The 14,047-nt window shown below is 43.3% G+C and overlaps 1 protein-coding gene across 2 annotated transcripts in view; it reads left to right on the forward strand.

Moving 5' to 3' along the window:
• The window catches only part of LOC5516004 (cation channel sperm-associated auxiliary subunit gamma), a 34,297-nt gene that overhangs the window by 4,596 nt on the left and 15,654 nt on the right, over nt 1–14,047 (forward strand). For both annotated transcript variants that reach the window (XM_048730109.1, XM_048730110.1), the window contains 16 exons: nt 117–168; nt 1,010–1,147; nt 1,444–1,527; nt 2,197–2,313; nt 2,527–2,592; nt 2,803–2,947; nt 3,089–3,206; nt 5,462–5,611; nt 5,744–6,088; nt 6,560–6,701; nt 7,029–7,153; nt 7,518–7,598; nt 7,805–7,864; nt 10,343–10,475; nt 10,914–11,073; nt 11,147–11,230. In XM_048730109.1, coding sequence (XP_048586066.1) covers nt 117–168; nt 1,010–1,147; nt 1,444–1,527; nt 2,197–2,313; nt 2,527–2,592; nt 2,803–2,947; nt 3,089–3,206; nt 5,462–5,611; nt 5,744–6,088; nt 6,560–6,701; nt 7,029–7,153; nt 7,518–7,598; nt 7,805–7,864; nt 10,343–10,475; nt 10,914–11,073; nt 11,147–11,230 — 2,000 coding nt within the window. The remainder of the gene's footprint in view (nt 1–116; nt 169–1,009; nt 1,148–1,443; nt 1,528–2,196; nt 2,314–2,526; nt 2,593–2,802; nt 2,948–3,088; nt 3,207–5,461; nt 5,612–5,743; nt 6,089–6,559; nt 6,702–7,028; nt 7,154–7,517; nt 7,599–7,804; nt 7,865–10,342; nt 10,476–10,913; nt 11,074–11,146; nt 11,231–14,047) is intronic.

Genomic DNA, 14,047 nt, shown 5'->3' on the forward strand with positions numbered 1-14,047 from the left:
TGTACTCTGTCATCGATAAAACCAGAATTATAACCGAAATGTAAGGGAATGCCAAAAATATCTACCTAAATACAACCTTTTATCAGTACTGTCTTAGTTTTTACACATTATTACAGACTGGACTAATTGAGGTCATCGGAGATTTTAGCGGGATCCCAGACCACCCAGGTACGTTTTAAAGTGCTAGTATGACTAAATTTGATACTTACTCGAAATTCCACTAAATTCGGCACATAGGTACTAGACATCCACATTTTCACCACTGCCCATACATTTCGTCAGATATTGAAAAGAAATGGCTACTTCATACTAATCTAATGCCCTGCGCGCCTTGTCACATGACGCCACACGTAGTACCAAATTAAAAGTCGTTTTGGTAGAGTTTGAAAATGCAGAAAGAAATCTATTCTATCAATTTTAACTTCAATTGAGCAGAGATACAAAGAAACGACTGACAGGGGTCTACATGCTACTAGCACTTTAAAGAAACGACTGACAGGGGTCTACATGCTACTAGCACTTAAAAGATACGACTGACAGGGGTCTACATGCTACTAGCACTTTAAAGATACGACTGACAGGGGTCTACATGCTACTAGCACTTAAAAGATACGACTGACAGGGGTCTACATGCTACTAGCACAAGATACGACTGACAGGGGTCTACATGCTACTAGCACTTTAAAGAAACGACTGACAGGGGTCTAAATGCTACTAGCACTTTAAAGAAACGACTGACAGGGGTCTACATGCTACTAGCACTTTAAAGAGCCCTGATGAGCCCTACCTTTCTTATTGTTTTTATTTAATATCGGAAGGCGCATTTGCTGAAATATCGGAGTAACCATCTTTAAACAATGTTTTTAATACTTTATTTTGACTTACTTTATTTATCAAATACATATAAACTTCATGGTCACATTCATGTCTAGTGCCCTGTTGCACTGGAAGGATGGCGTTACCTAGATGTGTTGTGTTACATTGCTTTAATATAAATTTCCTGTTGCAGGAGCCTCACGGATGGCGTTACCTAGATGTATCAGGCAAATAAAATGCCCGTCAGAAGCAGCAGCACAGTTCCCATCAATCCTAGCAATCGGAGAGCGTCCTCACCACCAAAAGATATATTTGGGCTACCTGTGGCCAGGTTAAGGCTTTTAAAAAAACTATTATAACCTTGCCCTTTTTCGTAAAACGACTTAGAGAAATCGTTCAATCGTTCACAAAGGGTGTGGTCTTGTATAGAAACTCTTCCAAAATTAAATAAATCATATCAAGGAAAGGACAACAAAAGTATACTTTTCAATTCCAGGTGCAGTTCTTAGAAATCAGGTTAGCACCTATCCAGGGATAAATACGGCTAGCTTGACATTTGATTGGATAAAATTGGCATTCATCCCTGGGTTAGCGTTAACTTGCCTTTCTTACTTCCTGCGTGTCTAGACAAGCCACTTATGATGACTGAACTGCTAGATGTCAACAGCAAGGATGTCTGCCAATTTGTAAGGGAGCTTTCACATCAACAAGGTTAGTTATATATGTTCTATGTGATGATTTATGTGTATGTCTGATATACTTGCTTGAAACACTACTATCATAGAAATAAACACAAATAAACAGAAATAAACACAAATGAATGGACTCTATGTGCTTAAAAGACTACAATCATAGAAAACAGAAATAAATGGGCTGAGAAATGTGCTTGGAACACTGCTATTATTGAAAAGAAAAACAAACATAAATGAATGGACAGACAATAAAAACTAGACTACAGACTAATCCAGTAATATCCAGGTGGCGTAGTTGACAGAGGGTTGCTCTGCTTTTGCCTTCACGACTGGGTTCCTGACTACATTTCCGGTTCTGACACGGGACGTTCAGATTTAAGAAAGTTGCATAGGAGGTACCGAGACGGTGTCACCAAATACTTCATCGTGGAGGTTGAAAACTCCTCAATTTCTTAAATTACAATACATCTGCTGTGACTTGTTATCGTGATAATCCGATATAAAAAGAGGAAAAACACATATCGTCCTTCAAAATGCCGTTATCCTTATTTTTTCCGGAATCCCTTTATTCCTAAATTAAAATTTTCCTTAATCCTGAACCCGTGCTTTCTCGAGTCCGGCTTGTTTTCTTTACATTCTTGTATCCCGTTCACGAAAACGCTGAATCACATCCTGACTATATTTACAGACAGCGAATGCAACGTTGTGTCTGGAAGCACCGTTCCTGGTATGAATGGTACCGTGGTACTGTTGGTGGCCTTGTCTGGACAAAAGACCATGTCGAATCACCTCCTACGCTACACAGGTATCTTAACATGATTATTATAAAACGTATGAACTTGATTATTTTAAAGCTTATTTATAAACTTGATTATTATTATTACTAAAAACAATTCCTTCCTTCCTTCAAGTCCAATAAGATCTGTCCTGTTATGTGTAATGTTTTCCTAAGGCAGTCTGGGACCAATCGGATTTAATGTGGTGGCTTTAAACAACTCATAAGCGAATTTATTTTCAGAGACAGAAAGTTCACGGGAGTGGGAGCTGCTATATAACTTCCCTCCGAACATCGAAACACATCACGGTATGTGGTGGGTGTCTCTCGCACTATTAACCTTTTTTTGTCTTTCACCGTCCTAGACCGGGAATCTGAAAAAAACTGAGAAGAACTTTATAAAATGTCACTCTTTATTCTTTGTTTCCTTTGAGATTTTAAATATATTTAATATTACGCACAAAAGATACATAATATAAAGCGTATATGTAACGCTTAATATATTTCTTTTGCGCGCAGATGACAACTCTTTGGAATGGTTGCCAAGCCATTCTCATGCAACACAGCCTATTGAGATCGCGGGTCCCCTAGTGATCTCCGAGGTGCAATACCCTGCAGTGGTGCGTGATACCATCTTCGTCACTGGCAATGCATTGCTTGTTAGGTGAGGCAGTCAGTAAAGATAAAGGCTTTTTATATAGCTGTTTTAGGTCTTCCACATTCATCAACTAGCTTAAACTTATTTTAATTATTGTTGTCATAATCATCAACCAAGTAGCCAACTTATGATAGGCGTTCGTTCCAGTCAAGACGGTGGTAGGCGGTTTCAAAGATTGACGTCATTTCCGTGTGACAGCAATATCACTGCATTTACGTCATCACTGACAGATGGGACCTACTCCTTCTTTACAGACACCAACCAGGTAAAGACTGCACTGAGATGCAAGCGAGCCTTATTGAAAAACCTATTAACTTACTTAATTAGGTAAAGATTGCAATGAGATACAAGCTAGACTTATTAGAAAACCTATTAACTTACTTGATTAGTTAAAGACTGCAATGAGATGCAAGCTATACTTATTGAACAAAAAACTATTAACTTACTTTAATTAGGTAAAGATTGTAACGAGATACAAGCTAGGTTTAGTAGAAAACCTATTAACTTACTTGATTAGTTAAACACTGCACTGAGATGCAAGCTATACTTATTGAACAAAAAACTATTAACTTACTTTAATTAGGTAAAGATTGTAACGAGATACAAGCTAGACTTAGTAGAAAACCTATTAACTTACTTGATTAGTTAAACACTGAGCTAGACTTATTAGAAAACTTATTAACTAGTTAAACACTGCAATGAGATGCTAGACTTTATTGGTAAACCTATTTACTTGGGTAGTTTTCTACAGTTAGTCGAACGGAGTGGTACTCCTTTGTTTTTGCATAATAAATACCTTTAGCAATACCTGATGTGACCTTTCCTTAAAGTATCATCGATTAGTCTAATCTTGTGTATTCCTGTCTTTAGAAGTAATATTGTAGAGCTTTAGGTGAAAATTTCAGGCAATAGGTGAAAATGGTGAGCTCTTGACGTTTTGATGCTGAACCATCGTAGTGTTGTATTGTTGTCAGGGGTGAACTAGGTCAAAGTGCATGCGGGAGGTCACAATACGAACGGCTGGTTGCTGGTTCACAGTAGCGTTTATTGTAAGGACAAGCTCTTCTTAGCGAGCAGGGAGGTATTCAAGCTCGTTCTAAAAGGTAACGATCAGACGATTTTCAGAAGGCGAGGCTGATAGAAAGGAATCCTTACTAGACCTCTTCCTTGACTAGTGATTGTCTTCACGAAACCAACAGAATGCCTCCGCAGCAAGCTGTCGTTATTACAAAAGCAATATGTTTTACAGTAAACTCCTATTTATACTGACTAATTAATAATTCGGTAATAACTGGTTTGACTGCTCTAACGAAGGTGATGCAAGAATTGCAAATGAATGTTGATCTAAGGAAAAGGTACAATTTCACAATTGAGGATTACTATAGTAAGAATTCGTCGATGATGGAATAACAATCAATTGACTAGAAATAATTATCATATAAAATACTACAGAATAATGAGGTTGAGGGATACGTTTCGCTTGTCCGAAATGTCTGTAAAGTAAATGTTTATCTAAAGTAAACGCTGAACTAGTTTTGGCATGGGTCACACTGCGCATGACCTGTATGACTAGCAGGTGAATACTTAGTATTCAAGATAAAAGGTGAAAAGGTGATAAAAGGTCAATATTGAGTGAACTAGGATTTCTAGAATATTTATTTATGAGATGTTGTAGAATAGTCGCACAACAGTAGTTATTGATGGGAATGGTCTGCTATTCAGTTGTCAATCTTGTATCATTGTAGATATGTGTGGGAATGGTCGGTTCTATACGTGTTGATCTTGAAGGAATATAGTTATGGATAGAAATGGTCTGTTAGCATTTTAGTTTTGGATGGGAATGGTGTGCTATTCAGTTGTCAATCTTGTATCGTATTGTAGATATGTGTGGGAATGGTAGGTTCTAACAGGGCTTTTATTAACTTTCAGAGTAGGCGGTGAAGATTGATAAGTAGGGGGTGGATGTTATTTTTATCTTTTTAGTTCAAGACTTTAAAAAAAAAGTAGCCGGCGCTCAGTGGAAAATAGCCGCCGGGGACTGATGAAACCCCTGGATTCTATTCGTGTTGGTCTTGTACGAATATAGCTATGGGTGGAAATGGTTGCTATTCAGTTGTCAATCTTGTATCATTGTAGATATGTGTGGGAATGGTAGGTTCTAACAGGGCTTATATTAACTTTCAGAGTAGGCGGTGGAGATTGATAAGTAGGGGGTGGAAGTTATTTTTATCTTTTTAGTTCAAGACCTTTTTTAAAAAAAGTAGCCGGCGCTCGGTGGAAAATAGCCGCCGGGGACTGATGAAACCCCTGGATTCTATTCGTGTTGGTCTTGTACGAATATAGCTATGGGTGGAAATGGTTGCTATTCAGTTGTCAATCTTTTTCCATTGCAGCTGTGGGTGGGAATTGTCGGTTCTATACTAGTCAATCTTTTACCATTGTAGCTATGGGTCGGAATGGTCTGCTATCCAGTTGTCAATCTGTTACCATTGTAGCTATGTCAATCATTTACCATTGTAGCTGTGGGTGGGAATGGTCGGTTCTTCACGTGTTGTTCGTCTGGAGCCCAACCCTGACCTCTGGCCTGTCCGACCGTTGACCTTACCAGGGGACTCGGCCAACTGGACGGTATTGGCCCTGTTCTATGACAGCACCTCAAGGCTACAGCAAGTGAGTTACATAAGAAAGCACCTTAAATTCTGATATATTTACTATACGCTCCTGAAGTATGAGAATTCTCATATTCTTCTAACGTCTCTTGATGCCTTGATATTCACAATTTCTCCCCTAATCATCTTGCAGATCGTGTTGAGCGGCTCGTGTGTCGCCCGCGTTTCCATTCCAGTTGAAGACCTCACAGAGTTCCTCATCTATCAAAAACATCGACTTGACCATCTGGACTCGAACAGACTGCGGCGGAACTACGACAAGACTTGCCCCGGTACCCATGTGTCAGCCATTCATCCTCCTTCTCAGCCCGTGAACGTCGTCCCAAGGCAGTGTCCATTCGCTCGTGTAGAGATTAAGGCACCTGGGGGACCACGAAACACTCGCAGCCTAAACTATCAACTGGCCCCCCCTCTACTTTTAGACAAAAGGCTGATATATACTCAGGAGGAGAATATGGCGTACCACGCTGATTTGGAGGTGAGGTGATATACCTGAAAATGCTATATGCGATGAAAGAAAATAATGTAAGGGGATTTCATCATGAGTCAACAAGTTTATGAATTCCGACGTACCTTTGCCTTTTATCACCAAATGATCTCTATATATTCTTTTGGGGATATGTCCCAGTTGAATAACTAAATAACCAAACCCAGTTCAAATAGAAGAATCACCGAATTGTGAAATGTTGTTTAGAATTTGGGGCCAAAGTTTTATATTTTCAAACTTGCGCGCTGTTTTGAACTTTTCGTTATTTTTGTACTTCGCGTGATGTAAAAATAATTCTATAAAACATTGTTTTTGTGCCTTTATAGCGTTTTGAGAGCCTCGATGTTTGTTTGGGGAACTCTCGAGCAGACTAAGATGATCTGCATTTGAATTCTCCGAAAATAAATACCTCAACACGCTATGATTGCACGAAAATATTTCTTAATTCCTATTGTGCTAAAGGGCTCTTTCAAGTCAAGTCCAGTGGATACCGAGACGATAGCGAAATCTCATAGCAGTACGTTACCAAGTGAGATATCCTTGGGACGAGGGGATGCTTATACCTTCGAGATCTTCCTCTATCTGGACAATGACCAGTCAAATGGTAAGCAGGCGATTGGTTTGAAAGAAAGTCGTTCGGCGTATATCGAGATCTTCGTCAAACTGGAAAATAAACTAGTCGAATGATTTCCACAATATCGTTTGTCGAAATAAGGTTGGTAGGTGTATCAAGATCGTCTTCTACCTGAATAATGACCAGTCAAAAGGATAAAAAAGGATTGAGGAGAGAAGGATTGTTTTGGACGAAACGAGGCTAGATTGTGAATACTATCCAGATCCTCTATCTGGACAAATATGAGTTAAGAATGTAATTTTTGGAAACACCTTTAATATAATCTTTGATACCTCACACCTTTGTTTTGGTTTTGAGATAACTCTGCACATTCATGGACAGTGGAACAGCTGCAGATCTCCTTACATCTGTCCAACGCGTCGCTAATCAACATCACATCGTCAAGAACAGAACTAAACACATACAACGCCGTGCGATTCGAGGTACGCGGTATAACACATGTCTATATTGTGTTGAGGGATGTGAGGACTAAACAACGTTAGCTTGCAGTTACGGTCTACCTTCACCACCGTGTCGCGCTCAAAATAAATGCGCGCGTCGGATTTTTGGTAATGTCAAGCAACATTACATCCTCAGTCATAACAGAACTAAGCTCATGATTCTTTTCCATAATATTCAGATTTCAATTTAAAATATCTCATTCATTGGAAATTTTGAGAGATATTTGCGATAATTGCATGATAACTGTTTTACTAAATGGTTATTGCCCAGACGAAAGTGCAAGGACCGCTTTTTTGTTGTTGTGTTTGATTAGGTGAATTCTTTCCGATTTTCTTACCCTTCAAGGTAACACTTCAGGAGCGTAGGTTAGTGCTGCCTCAATACCCTCCTGGAGAAATGCTCTTGCCGACCGTCCTGCACGTCCAGGTTAGACCTACAACCACGACACGTATAATCATCTTAACATCCAACTTGTTCTGATTATGAGGTCAGACCACAAAATCTTACTGTCCAATATAACTCATGTTCACGGGATAACTATCCTACTCTTTCAGGCTAGACCATTAAGTGATGCATAATAATTTGAAACATACAGTAATACCATCTAAAAAAGGGATACTTGTTCTTTCTAGGCGTGGAATTCTGCTTTTGCGTGTACCAGACACAAGCGAGACAGTGAAATGGAGTTTAGGGTAGGCTAGTGCTATACAAAGGAGCTATGTCGACGAGTGGAGTTCAGGGTAGGCTAGTGCTATAGAAAGGAGCTATGTCGACGAGTGGAGTTCAGGGTAGGCTAGTGCTATACAAAGGAGCTATGTCGACGAGTGGAGTTCAGGGTAGGCTAGTGCTATACAAAGGAGCTATGTCGACGAGTGGAGTTCAGGGTAGGCTAGTGCTATACAAAGGAGCTATGTCGACGGGTGGAGTTCAGGGTAGGCTAGTGCTATACAAAGGAGCTATGTCGACGAGTGGAGTTCAGGGTAGGCTAGTGCTATACAAAGGAGCTATTTCGACGAGTGGAGTTCAGGGTAGGCTAGTGCTATAGAAAAGGGCTATGTCGACGAGTGGAGTTTAGGTTAAGCCAGTGCTATACAAAGGAGCTATGTCGACGAGTGGAGTTTAGGGTAAGTCAATGCTATACAAAGGAGCTATGTCGACATGTGGAGTTCAGGGTAGGCTAGTGCTATACAAAGGAGCTATGTCGACGAGTGGAGTTTAGGGTAAGCCAGTGCTATACAAAGGAGTTATGTCGACGAGTGGAGTTCAGGGTAGGCTAGTGCTATACAAAGGAGCTATGTCGACGAGTGGAGTTCAGGGTAGGCTAGTGCTATAGAAAGGAGCTATGTCGACGAGTGGAGTTTAGGGTAAGCCAGTGCTATACAAAGGAGCTATGTCGACGAGTGGAGTTTAGGGTAAGTCAATGCTATACAAAGGAGCTATGTCGACATGTGGAGTTCAGGGTAGGCTAGTGCTATACAAAGGAGCTATGTCGACGAGTGGAGTTCAGGGTAAGCCAATGCTATACAAAGGAGCTATGTCGACGAGTGGAGTTCAGGGTAAACCAATGCTATACAAAGGAGCAATGTCGACATGTGGAGTTCAGGGTAGGCTAGTGCTATACAAAGGAGCTGTGTCGACGAATGGAGTTCAGGGTAGGCTAGTGCTATACAAAGGAGCTATGTCGACGAGTGGAGTTTAGGGTAAGCCAGTGCTATACAAAGGAGCTATGTCGACGAGTGGAGTTCAGGGTAAACCAATGCTATACAAAGGAGCTATGTCGACGAGTGGAGTTCAGGGTAAACCAATGCTATACAAAGGAGCTATGTCGACATGTGGAGTTCAGGGTAGGCTAGTGCTATACAAAGGAGCTATGTCGACGAGTGGAGTTCAGGGTAGGCTAGTGCTATAGAAAGGAGCTATGTCGACGAGTGGAGTTCAGGGTAAGCCAATGCTATACAAAGGAGCTATGTCGACGAGTGGAGTTTAGGGTAAACCAATGCTATACAAAGGAGCTATGTCGACATGTGGAGTTCAGGGTAGGCTAGTGCTATACAAAGGAGCTATGTCGACGAGTGGAGTTCAGGGTAAGCCAATGCTATACAAAGGAGCTATGTCGACGAGTGGAGTTCAGGGTAAACCAATGCTATACAAAGGAGCAATGTCGACATGTGGAGTTCAGGGTAGGCTAGTGCTATACAAAGGAGCTGTGTCGACGAATGGAGTTCAGGGTAGGCTAGTGCTATACAAAGGAGCTATGTCGACGAGTGGAGTTTAGGGTAAGCCAGTGCTATACAAAGGAGCTATGTCGACGAGTGGAGTTCAGGGTAAACCAATGCTATACAAAGGAGCTATGTCGACGAGTGGAGTTCAGGGTAAACCAATGCTATACAAAGGAGCTATGTCGACATGTGGAGTTCAGGGTAGGCTAGTGCTATACAAAGGAGCTATGTCGACGAGTGGAGTTCAGGGTAGGCTAGTGCTATAGAAAGGAGCTATGTCGACGAGTGGAGTTCAGGGTAAGCCAATGCTATACAAAGGAGCTATGTCGACGAGTGGAGTTTAGGGTAAACCAATGCTATACAAAGGAGCTATGTCGACGAGTGGAGTTTAGGGTAGGCTAGTGCTATACAAAGGAGCTATGTCGACGAGTGGAGTTCAGGGTAAGCCAATGCTATACAAAGGAGCTATGTCGACGAGTGGAGTTTAGGGTAAACCAATGCTATACAAAGGAGCTATGTCGACATGTGGAGTTCAGGGTAGGCTAGTGCTATACAAAGGAGGTCTCCATAGTTCGGGAGGTTTTTCATAAATGAACACTCAGAAGGCTTTTGATCACATCACCTCACTGTTATGCATGAACTATAACGAACTGAGGCCAGAAAACAAAGTTGCAATTGAAAAATATTTGAATAAGCATACTCAAATTTCTCCTATCTTCAATCTCTGTTTAATTTTAGATTTAAGATTTCAAAAAAAAAAATACAAGCACTGATCCACCAAGACATGTCTTAAGACAGACAAGAATATTTGGTGGTGCTCGGCTAGAGGCGTGGTTGGTTCAAAAATTCCACAGTGACCCACAAAACGAGGCGGGCAAAGTGCGCGCCCTGAAAATTGTGCGGGCAAAGTGCGCGACTTTGAAATGCCGACAATTTATAACGTGTTTGCAGGGTTCCTACATTACGACTGTGTACTTGGGATGTCCTGCTAACCGGGTGGTGCGGTTTGACGGCAAGGCTTCAAGACAATCGACAGACAAAGATCACTTTTGTGCTGGCGACGAGTGCTTCCTTTATGAAATAGGTAAAGTTCAGAGTTATTCCTATATGAGATAGTCAGGGCAACGAGCAACAAGTAACAGGATAGACAGGACGACACATGCTTCCTTTATGGAACACCTAGGATGAGGAGCTATTCCTGAATAAGATAGTCAGGGCAACGAGCAACAGGTTACAAGATAGACAGGACGACACGTGCTTCCTTTATGGAATATACCTAGGATAAGGTGTTATTTCTATATGAGACATGCAGGGCAGCGAGTGCTTCTTATATGCGATGGGCAAGGCGAAAAGTGACTCCTATATGAGATAGTTATGGCGACGAATGCTTCCTACAGGCGCATAAACAGGGGGGTGCACATGGTGCGCGCGCAGCACAGCGAACCTTGACCAGTACAGTCCTTTATAGTAATGGCTTCCCTTTTTTCTTTTGAGAGGCTTTCGTGTAATTAGTTTATTTCAGCATTTCAGCCGGTTTTCCAGCTATTAGACGTATCTACCAATCGGGTCTTCCCGTACCTTGGTCACTACACGCTCAAGGTGATAGGAGGAGGGCTTGAGCACGACTCCATACGGGACTACACGAACGCGGAAGTCGAGCGGTACAACTTCAGAACATCGGGGTGAGCCATCTTAGGAAGCCTGTGGTTATTTCACGTCACATGCCCTTTAAAGAAGTGCTTATGTCCTTTTTAGATCGGCGGCTGACCTGGTTTGGGCGGCGCAAGAGAAAACGCTTGCTGTGGTCCCTGTGTTCAACCAGACTACGAATGGGATACGGTAAGACCAGGCTAGGACCAGTACGAATGGGATACGGTAAGACAAGGCTAGGACCAATACGATGGGATACAGTAAGACCAGGCTAGGACCAATACTATGGGATACGGTAAGACCAGGCTGGGACCAATACGATGGGATACGGTAAGACCAGGCTAGGACCAATACGATGGGATACGGTAAGACCAGGCTAGGACCAATACGATGGCATGCGGTAAGACCAGGCTAGGACCAATACGATGGCATGCGGTAAGACCAGGCTAGGACCAATACGATGGGATACGGTAAGACCAGGCTAGGACCAATATGATGGGATACGGTAAGACCAGGCTAGGACCAATACGATTGGATACGGTAAGATCAGGCTAGGACCAATACGATGGGATACGGTAAGACCATGCTAGGACCAATACGACGGGATACGGTAAGACCAGGCTAGGACCAATACGATGGGATACTGTAAGACCAGGCTAGGACCAATACGATGGGATACGGTAAGACTATGCTAGGACCAATACGATAGGATACGGTAAGACGAGGCTAGGACCCATACGATGGCTAGCGGTAAGACCAGGCTAGGACCAATACGAATGGGATACGGTAAGACCAGGCTAGGACGAATACGATGGGATACGGTAAGACCAGGCTAGGACCAATACGATGAGATACGGTAAGACCAGGCTATGACCAATACGATGGGATACGGTAAGTCCAGGCTAGGACCCATACGATGGGATACGGTAAGACCAGGCTAGGACCAATACTATGGGATACGGTAAGACCAGGCTAGGACCAATACGATGGGATACGGTAAGACCAGGCTAGGACCAATACGATAGGATACGGTAAGACCAGGCTAGGACCAATACGATGGGATACGGTCAGACCAGGCTAGGACCAATACTATGGGATACGGTAAGACCAGGCAAGGACCAATACTATGGGATACGGTAAGACCAGGCTAGGACCAATACGATGGGATACGGTAAGACCAGGCTAGGACCAATACGACGGGATACGGTAAGACCAGGCTAGGACCAATACTATGGCATACGGTAAGATCATGCTAGGACCCATACGATGGGATACGGTAAGACCAGGCTAGGACCAATACTATGGGATACGGTAAGACAATGCTAGGACCAATATGATGGGATACGGTAAGACCAGGCTAGGACCAATACGATGGGATACGGTAAGACCAGGCTAGGACCAATACGATGGGATACAGTAAGACCAGGCTAGGACCAATACTATGGGATACGGTAAGACCAGGCTAGGACCAATACGATGGGATACGGTAAGACCAGGCTAGGACCAATACGATGGAATACGGTAAGACCAGGCTAGGACCAATACGATGGGATACGGTAAGACCAGGCTAGGACCAATACTATGGGATACGGTAAGACCAGGCTGGGACCAATACGATGGGATACGGTAAGACCAGGCTAGGACCAATACGATGGGATACGGTAAGACCAGGCTAGAACCAATACGTTGGGATGCGGTAAGACAAGGCTAGGACCAATACGATGTTATGCAGTAAGACCAGGCTAGGACCAATACGATGGGATACGGTAAGACCAGGCTAGGACCAATACGATGGGATGCGGTAAGACCAGGCTAGGACCAATACGATGGGATACGGTGAGACCAGGCTAGGACCAATACTATGGGATACGGTAAGACCAGGCTAGGACCCATACGATGGGATACGGTAAGACCAGGCTAGGACCAATACTATGACATACGGTAAGACCAGGCTAGGACCAATAGGATGGGATACGGTAAGACCAGGCTAGGACCAATACGATGGGATACGGTAAGACCAGGCTAGGACCCATACGATGGGATACGGTAAGACCAGGCTAGGACCAATACTATGACATACGGTAAGACCAGGCTGGGACCAATACGATGGGATACGGTAACACCAGACTAGAACCAATACGTTGGGATGCGGTAAGACCAGGCTAGGACCAATACGATGTTATGCGGTAAGACCAGGCTAGGACCAATACGATGGCATACGGTGAGACCAGGCTAGGACCAATACGATGGGATGCGGTAAGACCAGGCTATAACCAATACGATGGGATACGGTAAGACCAGGCTAGGACCAATACGATGGGATACGGTAAGACCAGGCTAGGACCAATACTATGACATACGGTAAGACCAGCCTAGGACCAATACGATGGGATGCGGTAAGACCAGGCTAGGACCAATACGATGGCATGCGGTAAGACCATGCTAGGGCCAATTCGATGGGATGCGGTAAGACCAGGCTAGGACCAATACGATGGGATGCGGTAAGACCAGGCTAGGACCAATACGATGGGATGCGGAAAGACCAGGCTAGAACCAATACTATGGCATACGGTAAGACCAGGCTAGGACCAATAGGATGGGATACGGTAAGATCAGGCTAGAACCAATACGTTGGGATGCGGTAAGACCAGGCTAGGACCAATACGATGGCATGCGGTAAGACCATGCTAGGACCAATACGATGTGATGCGGTAAGACCAGGCTAGGACCCATACGATGGGATACGGTAAGACCAGGCTAGGACAAATACGATGGGATGCGGTAAGACCAGGCTAGGACCAATACGATGGGATACGGTAAGACCAGGCTAGGACAAATACGATGGGATGCGGTAAGACCAGGCTAGGACCAATACTATGGCATACGGTAAGATCAGGCTAGGACCCATACGATGGGATACGGTAAGACCAGGCTAGGACCAATACCTCGCCCTTGATGAAGGCCCTATGTGTATCTTGCATCTTGCTTTAGTGCCGGAGCACTTGC

Source organism: Nematostella vectensis, chromosome 7 (genome assembly GCF_932526225.1).
Source record: "Nematostella vectensis chromosome 7, jaNemVect1.1, whole genome shotgun sequence".
Taxonomy (NCBI): domain Eukaryota; kingdom Metazoa; phylum Cnidaria; class Anthozoa; order Actiniaria; family Edwardsiidae; genus Nematostella; species Nematostella vectensis.